Genomic DNA, 13,824 nt, shown 5'->3' with positions numbered 1-13,824 from the left:
CTACTTGCCTGAGCCACCTTCGTTCTGTGCTTTCTTCGCCTCCATTAGGACGCAAAGCTGCCAAACCAGAGCCCGGGACTCTTGCGGTGAGGAGGCTGGAAGGAGGCTCCCCAAAAACCTCTCCCGATTTACCCCCGCGACCCCTTTCCCCCCGGGGCAGGGCAGCGGAGGGGCAGGAGGTGCCGGCCGGGGGCGGGGAGCAGGGAGGGACCGGGGGAGGATAAAAACCTCTCGGGGAGCCCCAGCACCGCCTCCCCGGGCGCTCCCGGAGCCCGCAGCCGGTCCCGCAGAGGCAGCTCCGGGCCCCGAGCTCGGTAAGGAGCCAGAGGGGGCTGTCCCCGACCGGGGGTCCCTTCCCTGGGGGTTCCAGCGGTGTCCGAGCAGGGCAGGGGGCTTGGGGATGCTTTGGGGGCTGTGGGACCGTGTTTGTTCCCACTGGTGTTAGGGCTGTGGGAACGAGGAAGGGTGCGCAGGGAAATGGTGCTAAAGGGGGTCTAGCTCTGTGCAGCAGGGTGCTGTGCTCATGGCAAGGGTGTGAAGCATGTTTGGGACCTTTTTGGTTGCTTGCATGTGGCTTGTTGAGTTTTTTTTCCTCTCGTTTTTTTTTTTTTTTTTCTTTCTCCCTGGGTTTTTTCCACATGAGTAAGCAGGGCCAGATGATCACCCCTCGGTGCTGGAGCTGCTGTGCTCACAACTCTCTTTCTCTGCCTTCAGCAGGATGGTGTCCGTCATTCTCGAGGTGGCATGCAGCCTGGTGGCCTGGCTGTCCCTGTATGCTGCCTGCTGCCGCTGGCACAAGCACCGCTCCTGGGAGTGGAGCTGCCGCTTGGTCACCCTGCTGCACGGGGTGGCTGTCACCTGCCTCTCGGGCTACGTTGCTCTTCTGGATGGGCCCTGGCCTCTGACCCATGCAGGTATGTTTGGAGTCTTACCCTGACACACATCCTTGTCATCCGCTGGGGACGTGACTCCTCTGGTTCTGCCCAAATGGAGTGGGAATCTGGCTGACTTTGCTGTCTGTTCTTTTATTTGTATGTTTGTGGGGCATGGCAAGACTTTGTTCAACTCCCCTGCTTGTTCTCCAGCTCTTAACGCTTTTTATTTTTAATCTTGCTGCTGGTCTATCCATATACTTACTGAAGACTTTCAGGCTGAATTTATGGTGCTATTACTGCTAGGTGTGGCAAAGCGGAGAATAAACTAAATGCTGTTCACGTCTTGAAGGGTATAATAACTGCTGGCACTTGACTGTGGGTTTGTTCTTTTCTATCATTAAATCTCACATTGCTCTGCTGATGGGGTCAGGCTCTCATATCCTGCTTCCTAAAAGGGTGGAGAGAAAAGGAGAAGCCATGTGTGCCAGGATGGGATGACCTGCCTGGGTTTTGTGGGCGGGCTGAAGTCTGAAGGGAGAGCAGAGCCAGGTGTCCTGGTTCATGGCCTGTAGGATAACCACAGAAAGCAAGGAGGAAAGAGGCATGCTGACCACCTGTTTGCTATGTATTGTAGAAGTATGTCTTATTTAATACCCCAATCTCATGTGTGTCTTTCATTCCAGGTTCACCAAACACACCTCTTCAGATCCACGTGCTGGCCCTGACCTTGGGTTACTTCATCTTTGACCTGGGCTGGTGCCTGTATTTCCAGACAGAGGGGGACCTCATGCTGCTCCACCACACGCTGAGCATCTGTGGCTTGATCATGGTGCTGGGGCTCGGCAAGTCTGCTACGGAAGTCAATGCAGTTGTTTTTGTTAGTGAGATCACCAACCCCCTGCTGCAGGCCCGCTGGTTTCTGCGGGAAATGGGCCGCTACCACACCTTGCTGGGAGAGGTGGTGGATTTCTTCTTTGTGCTCCTCTTCCTGGTGCTGCGCATCGCGGGGGGAGCTCTGATCATGTACGCGATGCTGGCGTCCCCTCAGCCCAGCTGGCTCCTCAAGGCTGGGGGCCTGACCATGTACCTTGTATCTCTGGGGTTCATGGTTGAGATCTGCCACTTCGTGAGGAGGAAAATGTTGAAGAAATTCCCTTCCTGGACAAGCCTGAGGAGTATGAATGCCCCTGTGAAAACGAATGGGCACCTGACAGCTCACTAATTGTGGTTGTGGAAGGGGCCCTTGGGGTAGCTTCTGGCTCCTGAGGCCCATTTCGGTGACAAGAACTCCTGAAAGTGGCACAGAATTGGCTTTTGAGCACTTGCAGCTTTCTGCCACCCACAGAGAAGATGAATCAGGTGTGCAGAAAAGCTGATAGAAAGGGGACTTAAGTGGAAATGTGAGGAATTTAGCATGTCTGCTGACCTGTGGTTCCCTGCGTTCTCCAGCAGTGGCGCAGCCTTTAGCAGCGCACTAATGCTGGGCCTAACCGATCTGCAACTAGGGTGTAGGGCCAGCAAGTCTAATCAGGAAAATCCCATCCCCTTGTTGGTGGAACCGGGTAGGGGGGTGACCTAACCAGGATTTACTCAGCCTCACTCTTCCCTAATCCAGAAACTGGACCTAGTGCTTGGAAGAAAGCTTGCGAACCAGAGAGAAGTGCTTGTAGGGGTACAGTGGAATTGTCCTCTGCGTGAAGCGATGGCACTTGAGGGTGAGGCAATGTTTTACCTCATTGTTTTTAATGATACATTTCTTTTTTTTATTATTATTTAAATACTTGCATTCAAGCAGATATTGATCTTAGAGCACTGTGACTTCCCTGAGTTTGACTCTGGCACTTACAAGGCCCTGTTCCTTGCAAACAGGAATCCAGAATTAGACTTGTGCTGATAAACTCCATAAGCAGGTGTTTGCCTAGTCTTGGATTATTATTTTTCTTTAAGTAGGCACTTTTTGTGTGAGAGATGATAGATCAGAGTCCTCTCTGGCTGCTCTCTGTTCTGGGACTGACTTATTACAGACCACTTAAGCTGAATGCGAGGCCAACAAGAGTCCAGCAAGTGCCTATGTTTTCAGTGGTGACAGTGACATTTAGGCAGATCTCAGTGTAACATCTGCTCCATACCAGCAGGTCTCAGAGTATGGACCGGTTCTATTGTCGTCTTTACCTCTCAGAATTGTGTTCTGACTTTCTCCTGGGGTTTTAATGTGAATTTCCCTCATTCTGAGGCTGCAGTTCAGACCTCCACCCTCCCATAAAAGCCTTGTTTACAGCTGGAAAACAAATGGCCTTGAGTTCCCCTCAGGCTTAGCGAGGCTGGTTGCCTTTCCTTCCCTCCTGCTTTTGAAGACTTTACTGAGAAGAGCATCTTCATGGAGCTAGGGAGCCCTGAGGCTGCTTGTGTGGCACTTTCTCTTCCTGCTGCAGAGCCACAGGAGGGGAGCGGTGGCAGTGCTGCTGTGGTGGGGTGGTCCCACCAGCTCCATACCTCCTGTCCTGTGTGGTGCTGATACCTGCCTCAGCTGGGGGCTGCAGGAAGGTGTCTGGAGAGATTAAATGGCATGAAGTAACTTTAGAGGTGCCCCCTGAATGCATTGCAGTTGTGAATCCAGGCAAGGAAGCAGGTTAATATGGTCAGAAAGGCAGGAAGCTTGCGTTCCTGATGGGTCTCCAGTGTGGCTGTGGGGGCCTGGTGAGGTGGCAGCTCTTGGAGTCACTGTGGTCTTGTGAAAACTCCCCTGAGTGATGAGAATTCCAATAAAGTTATGTTCTCTTCTTAAAAAGAAACAATTGCTGTAATTTTTTTTTTTGTTCTGTGTCTTGAGGAGGGCAACTGAAGCTTTCCCTGAGCAAAGCAGGCTTGAGGGAAGGCTAAGCATGCCAAGGCCAGTAGTCACTGGCAAAGCTCTGGCTCGTGCCCTTTTGTGCAGCTTGGGAAGGAGAGAACTGGTGGGCAAACAAGCCTGGGCAGAGCCATGGGCTCTGGCTTGAGGTCTGGAGGATGGATGAGGGTCAGCTGAAGCTCACAGTTGTGACTAATGAACCCATAACCTGCCTTGCCAATGAGTCAGGCAGTGCTTGCTCTTGATGGGCAGTGGGTCATGGAGCTCCTGTTAAATTCTGGACGTGGCCTACTTCCTAGGCAGCTTCTCTGCAGCACCAGTGCCTTTGCTGCTGTATATTCTCAGCTCATTTTTGGACAAATAGTTTCCAAGTGAAGGTAAGCTAATAAATCCTGTGACCCTCTTGGTGCTATAAGCTTTTGTTAGAATAGGTAGGGAAAGAAGAAAAGGAAGAACTTACTGATGAGCAAGGGTATAGCCATACTATAATGGGTAGTAGTGTGCAAATAACTGTTAGCAGAGGTTCCTGTCCTGAGCTGTTTTGCTGAATGCTATTCATCTGCAGGCAAAATAAGACAGTGCAACTCAGCCTGCCTATTTAAACAGCTGACTCTGCACAAAGCAAACAAGAAAATTAGTGTAGAAACTACACCTAATTTCTGGTACAGTCCACTGGGAGGTGACTTAGCTTGCCACCTTGTATCTCACTGTACACAAATGTTTCACATCATATGATCTTAAAAACAAAAACACACAAAAAAACCCTCCTCTTATACCACCTCTGGCAGTAAACAGTCCTTGCCTTCTTGAGACTTTGACTGTTCTTTTGTGACCATCTCTGCTGTTCTTCCTGCCTGCTCAGTTTCTGCATCATGAGTCAATGTTAGTCCTATAGCTTTCTGTGTATCCATGCTGTTCTTTATCCTAAACTGAATGTCAGAACAGCTTTGTCTCATTTGTCATTGAGGCTATTAGGGCTGGCCTGGTGCCTGGTCCAGCAAAGGCGGAGGAAAGCAAGATGAGACCTAAGATTTGTCAGAGAAACAAATGTGCTATTAATGCTAGTAAGGATGTCGTGTTGAAATAGCAGAAGGATGAGCGTCTCGTAGCAATAGGAACCTGTGCCTGGCTTGAACTGGAAAGGTGAGATAGAGAGATACCCAGCTGAAAACAGGATGGTTACAAGTGTCATGAGAGGCTGACAAGACGCTCCCACCATTTGTATTTCAAAAGGTAAAACCCTACAGGATGAAAATACATACTAATCCAGGGTGTGAGAGATTGCTTTGATTGAAAGTTAAGAAAGAAATAAGTCTGCTGGTCGGAGGAAGATTTTTTGTGAGCTACTTGAAGTGCCCTGTTTTGCTGCTCTTGTTTGGGGGGGGGGGAGGCAGGTGGAAAAGAGGTGTGTTTGTGCCGAATGCTTGCAGTGAGAAGAAATTACCAGGCTTTGTAACTGCTGCATAAGCAGAGGCTGGGAGGGTAGGCTTAGGGCAGGGGCGTGTGCTTTCCCAGCCTGCTGAAGCTGCATGCTCCGCGCTGTGCTGGCGACAAACCCTGCGGGATATGCTACCTTCACGCTGCTGCAGTTTGGCAACTCCTGCAGGAGAGCCGGCTCACATCCCCCTCCCGCCTGGATGCGAGCAAGACGCGGCTGTGGCCGTACCTGTTATCTTTGGGATGCGAGATGAGTGATGCTGTGGGTGCGTGGGGCTCATCTCCCGTGCCCGCAGGCCGAAGGGATGCTCCGTGCGTGCCTTGTGGCTGCCTCACTCTGCGAGCAACACCTCGCTGACCACCGAAACCAAGGCCTGAGCGGACCTGGGGGAGCCAAAGCCCTGACCCCAGCCAGCCCTCACTGGGGCTGAGGGTCTGGGGGCGAGCACAGGGCCCTTTCCCCGGGGCCAGCTGCCGTCCCTCCGCCCCGCCAGCGGGCGCCCCTCGGCCGCTGCTTTCTCTTCGCAGGCACGGAGTGTGGCCTAGCAGCCGCGGCGGCGGCCGAGCCGCTTCCCGCAGGTGGGTTCGTGGGGAGGCCCCAGTAGGGCTGGGGGGACCCCCAAAGGCCCTCCACCACCCCGGCCCTGCAGCCCCAGCCTCGCTTGGCTCCGGCAGCCGGCTCCGGGCGCTGCCAGGCCGGGGAGCGCTGAGGCGAGGCCCGCGGCGGGGCCTCCGGGGGCTGGTGGGGACAGGGCCTGTGCGCGGTTGCGGGGTGGTGATGGGGTGTTTTCTCCTTTTTTTTTTTTTTATTTTTTTATTTTTTTTTTAGAAAAAGGAGGAGGTGATACTTTTCTAGAGATGTCTGTCAGGGGTTTAAGCTCTTTTGGGGTGAATAGGGCTGGGATTTGAGGTGCGGTTGATTGTTCTGCTTTTATTCGTGGCCCCAGCGCTGCTGATAATGCAAACGGTGCTGCTTCTTCTAAAGGGGTGGTATGGATAACAATATGATTACCGCCTGTTTTAAAGGGTTTTGCCCTTTTCAGTGTGCAGTGAGAGGCATAACTGGCAGATAAAATATATGTTATACATGTTAATGACAGGCGTTGAGCTTTGATGTGTAATAGGAAGAAAGCTCCCTCCTTTTTTTTCCTGGGGAAAGACAGAAATAATTTTTTCAAGTGTAGGTGTGGAAAACACCTCGAGATGCTTGCCCCCTTCTGCAGGTACAGGTGCCCTTCCAGCAGGCTTATTGCCCTATTTTGCAGATCAGGTATCCTTCCAGCAGGCTTTTTGCCCTATTTTGCAGGTCAGGTGTCCTTCCAGCAGGCTCCTCAGCCCGTCAGTCCCTTCTGTCACATCAGGATTCCTCCTGCCTTACCCCGACTGTGAGTGCATACGGGCCTCGGGTACCAGGGATACCAATGGAAACGCCCAGTCAGAGCAGTTAATCACATCCTTTTTTCATCTCCCCGTGTTCCCGAGGCCCATTAAAGCATAATGGTTTTGTTTATCCAGCCTCCTAAGTCATGCCTGGTAACACTTGAAACAGGCCAGGCAGGAAGGTCGGGAGCTGCACCTCTGACTCCGCACCGCGCGTGTCCTCTCGGTGTTCCCCAGCCATGGTGCTCAGCAAGCCCCAGGACCAGCGGTGCTTTGGCTGCAGCACAACTGGAAACCTGCGTGGCCCTGAGCATGACTCAGCTTCTTTTGTTGCACTTCCCTGAATGCTCAGAAATAATGATATGTATCTTGTATTTCTTGGAGAGCTTTTATAAACATGAATGAGAAGTAGATATTAGAGTATTACAACTTTGGGGAGCTTTTAGCAATAGGTGCAGTGTCCTCCACAGATGAGTTATGTGTTGTAATTTTCTTATGGCAGTGTTTTTTCTGTTTGTTAGAGAGATTCGGTATCGCACAGTGAGGGAAGACATAAAAGTACTGTTGGAAAAAATCTTTCTGGGTGTAGCTGCTAATTCTTTTGCATCAAAAAGATTTGGAGATCTTGGTGCCAGAAAAAATGACATGAAGTCTGCAGGTAGGAGAGTTCAGTGTGTTTTGCCTTGTCCCACTCCTCTGCACATTGCTTTTCTGAACCTCCTGAGCGCAGACTTTGGAGGAGGCAGCGTGCAACGCCTTGCACAGGGAAGTGCGAGGAGGGACAGGGGGCACCTGGGGAGAGCAGCGATGGGTGGGAGAGTGGCAGTGTGAGTGCTTGGCTGCTCCCTGCCACGGTCGGCCACTTTGTTCTGCTTGTGAAGAAGCATGAACATAGGTTGCTCCACAGGAGGTTTCCCTGGGAGGACAAGGGGACCTCACAGCAGTTTGTTTCCAAACTGTCCTGAAACGTGTTAGTGCTGGAAGGTTAAATTCCGGTAGGCGATGCCGTTGTGTTTCTGTTGACCCACTTGCAGATGGTGTTGCAGCACTGGGAAGGTTGATTAGCAGTGGATCTAGCAAGAGACTTGTGTGTTTTTGGGGGTTTCCTGGTTTTTGTTTCAGGAGAGGAGGAGCCAGGCTAGCAAACAGCAGATGGAATAAGTAGGTCTGGTGGGGCAACGCAAGCAGAACATTGAAGTGCAGACTACGTGGGCAGGGAAGAAAAATGAAGGGGCTGGAGTAGCTCTGGATCAAAGCCTTGTCGCTAGATGTGGAGCTCCTCAGCCTGCCCCTCAGGCAGTGCAGAGGAGCACTAAAATATCCCAGCAGATCCTGCACTGTAGACTGGTTGGGGAAGTCATCTGAGGTGCGTTACCAAATTCTGACGTGTTTTCTGTACAGTGAGCTAGGAACTCACTGTCTTACAAGGTATTGCTTTCAGTGCAGCCTCATAGTTGAGGTGGTGCTGGTGGGGTCTGTGTGCTGCTGTACCCATGATGAGTCTGCCCAAATTGTCAAGAATAGTGCTCATTTGTGTGGGCCTTTCTCCAGAGAAACTGCAGTACCTCTGCAGGAAAAAAAAAAAATTGTCAGGAACAAACACCACCATCAGAAAAAAACCTGTATGCGCAGTGCTGGGGTGGCTGCTGGTGAAATGCTCTACAGGGTTGTGCTAACGTTGTTGAAGGCGAGACCTTCTGATGCGTTTTGTCCTTCTGTTCCCGTGTCAGGATGCTGTTCGCCCTGCCCCTGCGAGTAGCCTGCAGCCTGCTTGCCTGGCTCTCCCTCTACGCTTGGTTCTGCCATCGCTACAAGCACCGGAGTTACGAATGGAGCTGCAGGCTGGTCACGCTGACCCACGGCATCCTCGCTACCTGTCTCTCTGCTTACATTGGCTTCATCGACGGCCCCTGGCCTTTGAGTCACCCAGGTAAGTGGTGAGTTTGTGGTCCTGAGCCCCCCCTGTGGGTGACAGCACAAGGTGGGATTTTCCTGTTGCCTTGATACCTAGCCCACATGAGGAATGTTGGTTGCAGTGATATCTGAGGTGCTTTGTGGTTGAAGGCACTAGAGAAAAGGGGGGACTGGGGCTGTATTTTGCTAGCATAATGCCTCCCCCCAGCTGCAATCTGGCAGAGCGTGCGATCACGTCGTGTGGCCATTACATGGGTGCAGCTGTTGGACTAACAACTGTAGTATTGTGGCTCGTCTGACTTCTCTGATGGAGCTGTGACCAGTACAGGACAATATCAGCCTGCCTGTGCTGAAGGTGAATCCCCTTTCCCCGTCTCAGAACCTGCCTGCTTGTTGCCTCCTTGCTCTAAAGCTCTCCCCGGTGTCTCTGTGTTTCAGGATCACCAAACACAACTCTCCAGGTACACGGGCTGTGCCTTAGCTTGGGCTACTTCCTCTTCGACCTCTGTTGGTGTGTGTACTTCCAGACAGAGGGTGCCCTGATGCTGGCCCACCACCTGGTGAGCATCCTGGGCATCACAGCATCCCTGGCACTCGGGGAGTCGGCCGCAGAGGTCAACGCTGTCATCTTCGGCAGTGAGATCACGAACCCGCTGTTGCAAGCCCGCTGGTTCCTGAAGGAGACGGGGTGTTACCATAGCCTCACAGGCGACGTGGTGGACTTCTTCTTCGTGGTCCTCTTCACCGGGGTGCGGATCGGAGTGGGGGCCTGGCTGATGTACTGTGAGCTCGCCTCTCCCAAGCCCAGGTGGTACATCAAGCTGGGTGGCGTCATCATGTACGCTGTCTCCTGGGTCTTCATGGTCAGCATCTGTTGCTTCGCTAGGAGGAAGAGCATGAAGAAGTACCACGCTTGGAGGAGTCGGAGGAGTGAGGAGCCGTACTTGAAAACGAACGGACATCTGAAAAACCACTGACTGGATGCTGAGTAAAAACTTCCTCGAGTTCACGGTCTGGCAGGAAGGGGATCATGCCTGAGATGCCACTGTCGGGAGAGGAGCCAACGCACGTTAGCAATTCTGGAGCCAAATTTATCCCTGGCATAACTCCATCGAAATCCATGGAGCTGTGCCATGGATTCATCGGATCTGCAGTGTTTGGCCTGGCAGAGGCTAGCTCGGTGTGTACGTAAACATACGCTAAATGATAGGAGTGAAAGAAGGGCTAATTTTACTGACTAACCGTAACTGGTCCAGCAGTGCAGGTGTAAATAGCAGTGTTAGCAGCTAACTCCTTCAGCATTGCTATGGTCTTGGAAGAGAGGAGAAAATAATGCTAGATGTTGATGTTCAGTGTCCTGTACAGTCTAGACAGCTGGAGTGACTACCTACTGCTAGGAAGGAGTATGTTTTAGTGTTTCGTGGGAGTTGGGATTCCTGGCTCTTCCACCAACTTGTTATGTGACCTTGGGCAAGTCACTTAACTCTCTAACTCTGTGCCTAATTTCCCCATTTGTGAATTGGGGGTGATGGAGCCGATCCATCTGTGTTATGCACTTTCAGATCTTTACTTGAGAGGTGCTATATAAACGCAAAATGGTGGTTGTTACCTGCACTTTGTTCATTATCCCCACGGTTCCTTTGGGAGACGTGGTTCTGGTGGTTGAGCTAGAGCGTGACTCTAGAAAGAACAGTATTTTAAGTAGGTCACTCTTTCCTACCCTTTCTAATTCCTTTCAATAACTTATTTAATAACGTATTGGTAACTTATTTTTCAGTAGTGTCCAGAAGCTCTGGTCAGCACTGGCACCTTGCAGGACTCGGTGCTCCATGAACACACCCAAAGATGCAGCCCCTGATGGGAAGCGCTTTTGTGACGTTTTTCCTCCTCTTCACTCCTGACTGTTAAAGCTCTGCCCACGCCCTCTAAATACTGCTCCTAGCTCCGTGAGTGACCAACACTCTCCTTTATGAGGAGCCCCATCAGGACTTGTCAGTAAGTGGTTTTCTGACCTCCAACACGGGCCCAGCACTGCTGTGTCTGCAGAACGGCAAATTTCCCTCTGCTTTATTTTTTGGCCTAAATGCAGGCATGGTGTGGAGCAAGCCTGAGACCCAATGGCTTGTCCTGAGACTGTCAAATACTTTCCCCAAGCTGTAACTTCTAAAAACGAGAGCAGTAAATGTATGGAGTGTTTGCAGATCACTACAGAATAATCTGTACTTGCCATTACTGGCAGCCTAAAGGGAACAGGGTGCAGAACCCAATCTGTAGTAAAGGCTGTGTATTTTTGTTGTTCTTGAAGGTGTCCTTCCGGATTCCTGTCGCTGTGTCTGAACCCAGAGTCCGTCCCAGCGTTTAAAGACAGTGGAGGACTGTAGGTGGTGGTATAAATACAGCTCACTTGAAATGAACATTAATATTTTTCCCAAGGTCCATAGATAACAGTTTTGACAAGAGTGTTTCCTCAGATCCAAACTGGAATTTTTGGTTAAAGAGTAGCCAGGATACAGCTTCAAAACCTGCTAGTTAGGGTGGGAGAGACACCCAGCTCCAGATCTGTCCTATGCCCTCTTCAAGCCAGAGACCTAATCTGGACTCTTCTTCATCTGCATTGATGCTTTGACCTCTGGGCTTTAAATTCACTTCTCTCTTCCTGATTAGATCTGGTTCACTTTATGAAAGTGAACATTTACAGGGTAAGGGAGACTTACTTTATAGCCCAATAATTAAAGAAATGAGAGGCACAGAATCTGGCATTTTTTAAGCAGAAAAGCGTACTTGTCTGGGAGAAAAGATGTTAATTATCTGGTCCCATTTACAGGAAGAAAACCTGCTGCCCAGCTGGCAGCTGCTGGCGTTTGTTTTCCTATGTGTTCTTTAAGCTCTGTACTCAGCACCAGGGCTGTCATGTTGCTGCCAGCCTTGCCTGTTGCAGCCAAAGGGCTTCCGATCAGCAGAGCCGGCTGGTGGTGAGCTGGTCCTTCAACCCAAACTTGACTCATTCGGCACAGCGCGGCGATGTGACTGCCTTGGAGGGAGGCAAGAAGGGCTAGTCAGGGCTCGCTGGTTCTTTCCCAGCTCTGCTGCGGGCGTGGGATGTGTCAAGGAGCCTTTTTGCCTCAGCTTACCCCCCTTGTGAAGCGGGTACAATGTTCAGCTACCTCGTGGGGCGTTTCCATCTGTTAACCCTAAGCCACCTTTGATGAAAGCTTGGTGGTCTCTGTCAAGCTGTGCTGTATAAAGGCGAATTGCTGTTGCTCGGAGTGAAGCACTTCTCTCTGTGGCCCATATTAAGTTATTTCTAATCTGAACATGACACTTCCCAGCATCAGGCTTGTTTAAAAGCACGAGTCCAAGGTGCTTTGCAGCGGTGCTTATGGATAGGAGTCGAAACAAGTGAGCTAGACATCCATGTAAAAATGAGCCCAGGTCCTTCTTGTTCAGCTAGACTCCCAGGTTAAAGAAAGGATGTCTGGTGGGCGTTCCCTACTGAGGACTGCATCAAATCTGGAGTCAGAAGAGTTTCGGCAGCCAGCCTGACCAGGGAATAAGGGCTAAGATCGCAGGGAGGGCTTTCAGCAGCAGGTCCTGAGGAAGCACAGCTGAAAACGGAGGCCGTTCATTTCTCAGTGCAATTGTCTTGCCCAGCAGGAGCAGTTTCCTGAGCAGACTTGATGATTCGGATCCCAAACTCTGGTGAGATTTGGTGCGCAGCTTAATGCGTGGCTGTAGCCCTTCTGTGCGCAGCCTGCCGGGGTAGGAATGGAGAATAAGGATGCCAGTTAGTGACTGCAGGTATCTGTGAAGCACCTTGCGTGAAAATATTAAGAAAGGCAATGCACTTAATGGCTGAGGGAGCCCCCTTCTATGAACTGGGGGGAACTGGGTTGGAAGAAGCAGGGCTCAGTGATCAATGTTGAGGCTTTAGAAGTTAAGCAAAGGCACCAAAAAACAAAAAAGCAGTTAGGAATGGCTCTGTGAGGTAGAGCTAGCAGTGATGTCGCAGAGCAAGGCTTTGTAGTCTGTCTGGTGGGCTCCAGCATAGAATCACAGACCCAAGAAGAAGAAGAACCTGTAAGCTGTGGAGCACATGGAGGGACCTGTCCTCAGGCTTGTCCATGGTGCCTGCAGCAAGTGTAAAAGGAAACTGCAGAACTAGTGTGATATAATGACTTGTGTTTGCATTACTGTGTAATAGCAACTAATGTTCCACCAGTGAATGGTGTAGATGCTTTGTATTATGTTTTATAAAATAAAGATTATTTAATTATATGAGGAATTTGGTTTCCGTCTTTTAATGGAGTTCTTCTGTGGATTGCTGCATGAGTTGGCATTGAACAAAGCTGGGGGCTGAGAGGTGCTGGTCTGTCACTCCGTGTGCTTGCCAGGGTATTGCTTACATGCTGGGGGGCTGCTTTCACTCGGAGCCAGAGAGAAACTGCAGGTCTGTGCAGCTGCAGGGAGCTGTGTACATCCTGTTCTGTTCGTGCCACAAAGCTCCCCAGGCACTTTGTCACTTAATCTGCCGTGGGAGGTGCGAGCTGCCACGAAGATGCTGCGCAGGGCTCAGATCTGTTCACACGGGGGTTGCTTCTGCCCTTAATGCAATAGCTTGGCACTTGGAAAGCCAGCAACACGGGGAACATCTTCATCAAAAGTCATTTAGAAAGTTGTGCGTTCCTTTGAAAAGCTCTCTTCAAATGGTGCTTCTGAAACAGGAGGAGAGGAAAATGTTTCTGTCAGAGTGGTGATTTCAGTGAGAGACCCAGGCACTATGCAGACGCAGAACCAACTCTGCCTTGCTTACGGGCACAGTATTTTGCCAGAGATCAATCATGCCAGAGTCTGTTTTCTATGAACAGTTAAGTGAATTTTGTTTGAGCGTAACCCTAAATCTACCTCAAAATCTTCCAGCACTGGGGAGCAGCTGTGTAGTGTTGAGTCCTCTAGAGTTCCTGGCCTGTTTAACACTCTACAAGCAGCCTGGCTGCATGGTGAAGTGGTGTCAGGGACTGCAATAATTTATCCTGGGAGTTTGTTTAACCTCTGAGGTAGTCTGCAATCGGAGAAGAAAGTACAGTAACATTCTGCAGCTTTGCTTTGGAGCTGCGAGCATCTTCCCAGTTTCACAACTTCCAAGTTACACACTAGAAGCTAGTCTTAAGTTCATGAGCAAAGGTGCTTCACTGTGAAGAGTGACATCTGACTCCCACCCAATTTATTTCATTTTATGTCTTCCCGTTATTTCTTTTAAACCCATTCCTTCCCCACTGCCTGCCTTCTGCTTCTACTGCAGGCCCTGCAGTGCAGCTTTATAAAGCTAACTTCCTTTTGGTCCTCTGCCCTCTCTTTATAATTAAACTCCTT

At 50.7% G+C, this 13,824-nt stretch overlaps 2 protein-coding genes across 10 annotated transcripts; both read left to right on the top strand.

The window, feature by feature from the left end:
- Window positions 1–211: 211 nt before the first annotated feature.
- On the top strand, window positions 212–3,660 carry LOC118252548 (TLC domain-containing protein 5-like). Of its 2 annotated transcripts, none has more exons than XM_035555944.2 (3): window positions 212–314; window positions 715–914; window positions 1,559–3,660. In XM_035555944.2, exons 2-3 carry the CDS (start codon window positions 719–721, stop codon window positions 2,095–2,097), a joined length of 735 nt encoding a protein of 244 aa, XP_035411837.1. In that variant the 5' UTR covers window positions 212–314; window positions 715–718; the 3' UTR covers window positions 2,098–3,660. The 2 variants fall into 2 exon arrangements, with proteins under 2 accessions (XP_035411837.1, XP_035411838.1); XM_035555945.2 differs by having other exon boundaries at window positions 250–314; window positions 718–914.
- Window positions 3,661–5,523: 1,863 nt separating this feature from the next.
- Window positions 5,524–12,734, top strand: LOC118252549 (TLC domain-containing protein 5-like). Of its 8 annotated transcripts, none has more exons than XR_007709101.1 (4): window positions 5,524–5,739; window positions 8,271–8,470; window positions 8,893–9,634; window positions 10,232–12,727. XR_007709101.1 is itself a non-coding variant. In XM_050715028.1 (4 exons), exons 3-4 carry the CDS (start codon window positions 8,272–8,274, stop codon window positions 9,429–9,431), a joined length of 738 nt encoding a protein of 245 aa, XP_050570985.1. In that variant the 5' UTR covers window positions 5,524–5,739; window positions 6,467–6,545; window position 8,271; the 3' UTR covers window positions 9,432–12,734. The 8 variants fall into 8 exon arrangements, 5 of the variants coding, with proteins under 5 accessions (XP_050570985.1, XP_050570986.1, XP_035411840.1 ...); XR_007709102.1 differs by having other exon boundaries at window positions 8,893–9,638; XR_007709100.1 differs by having other exon boundaries at window positions 8,893–10,449; window positions 10,760–12,727.
- The last annotated feature ends 1,090 nt before the right edge of the window (window positions 12,735–13,824 follow it).

This window comes from Cygnus atratus, chromosome 22 (assembly GCF_013377495.2).
Source record: "Cygnus atratus isolate AKBS03 ecotype Queensland, Australia chromosome 22, CAtr_DNAZoo_HiC_assembly, whole genome shotgun sequence".
NCBI classification, from domain to species: Eukaryota; Metazoa; Chordata; class Aves; order Anseriformes; family Anatidae; genus Cygnus; species Cygnus atratus.
This window is presented reverse-complemented; position numbering and strand designations above follow the sequence as displayed.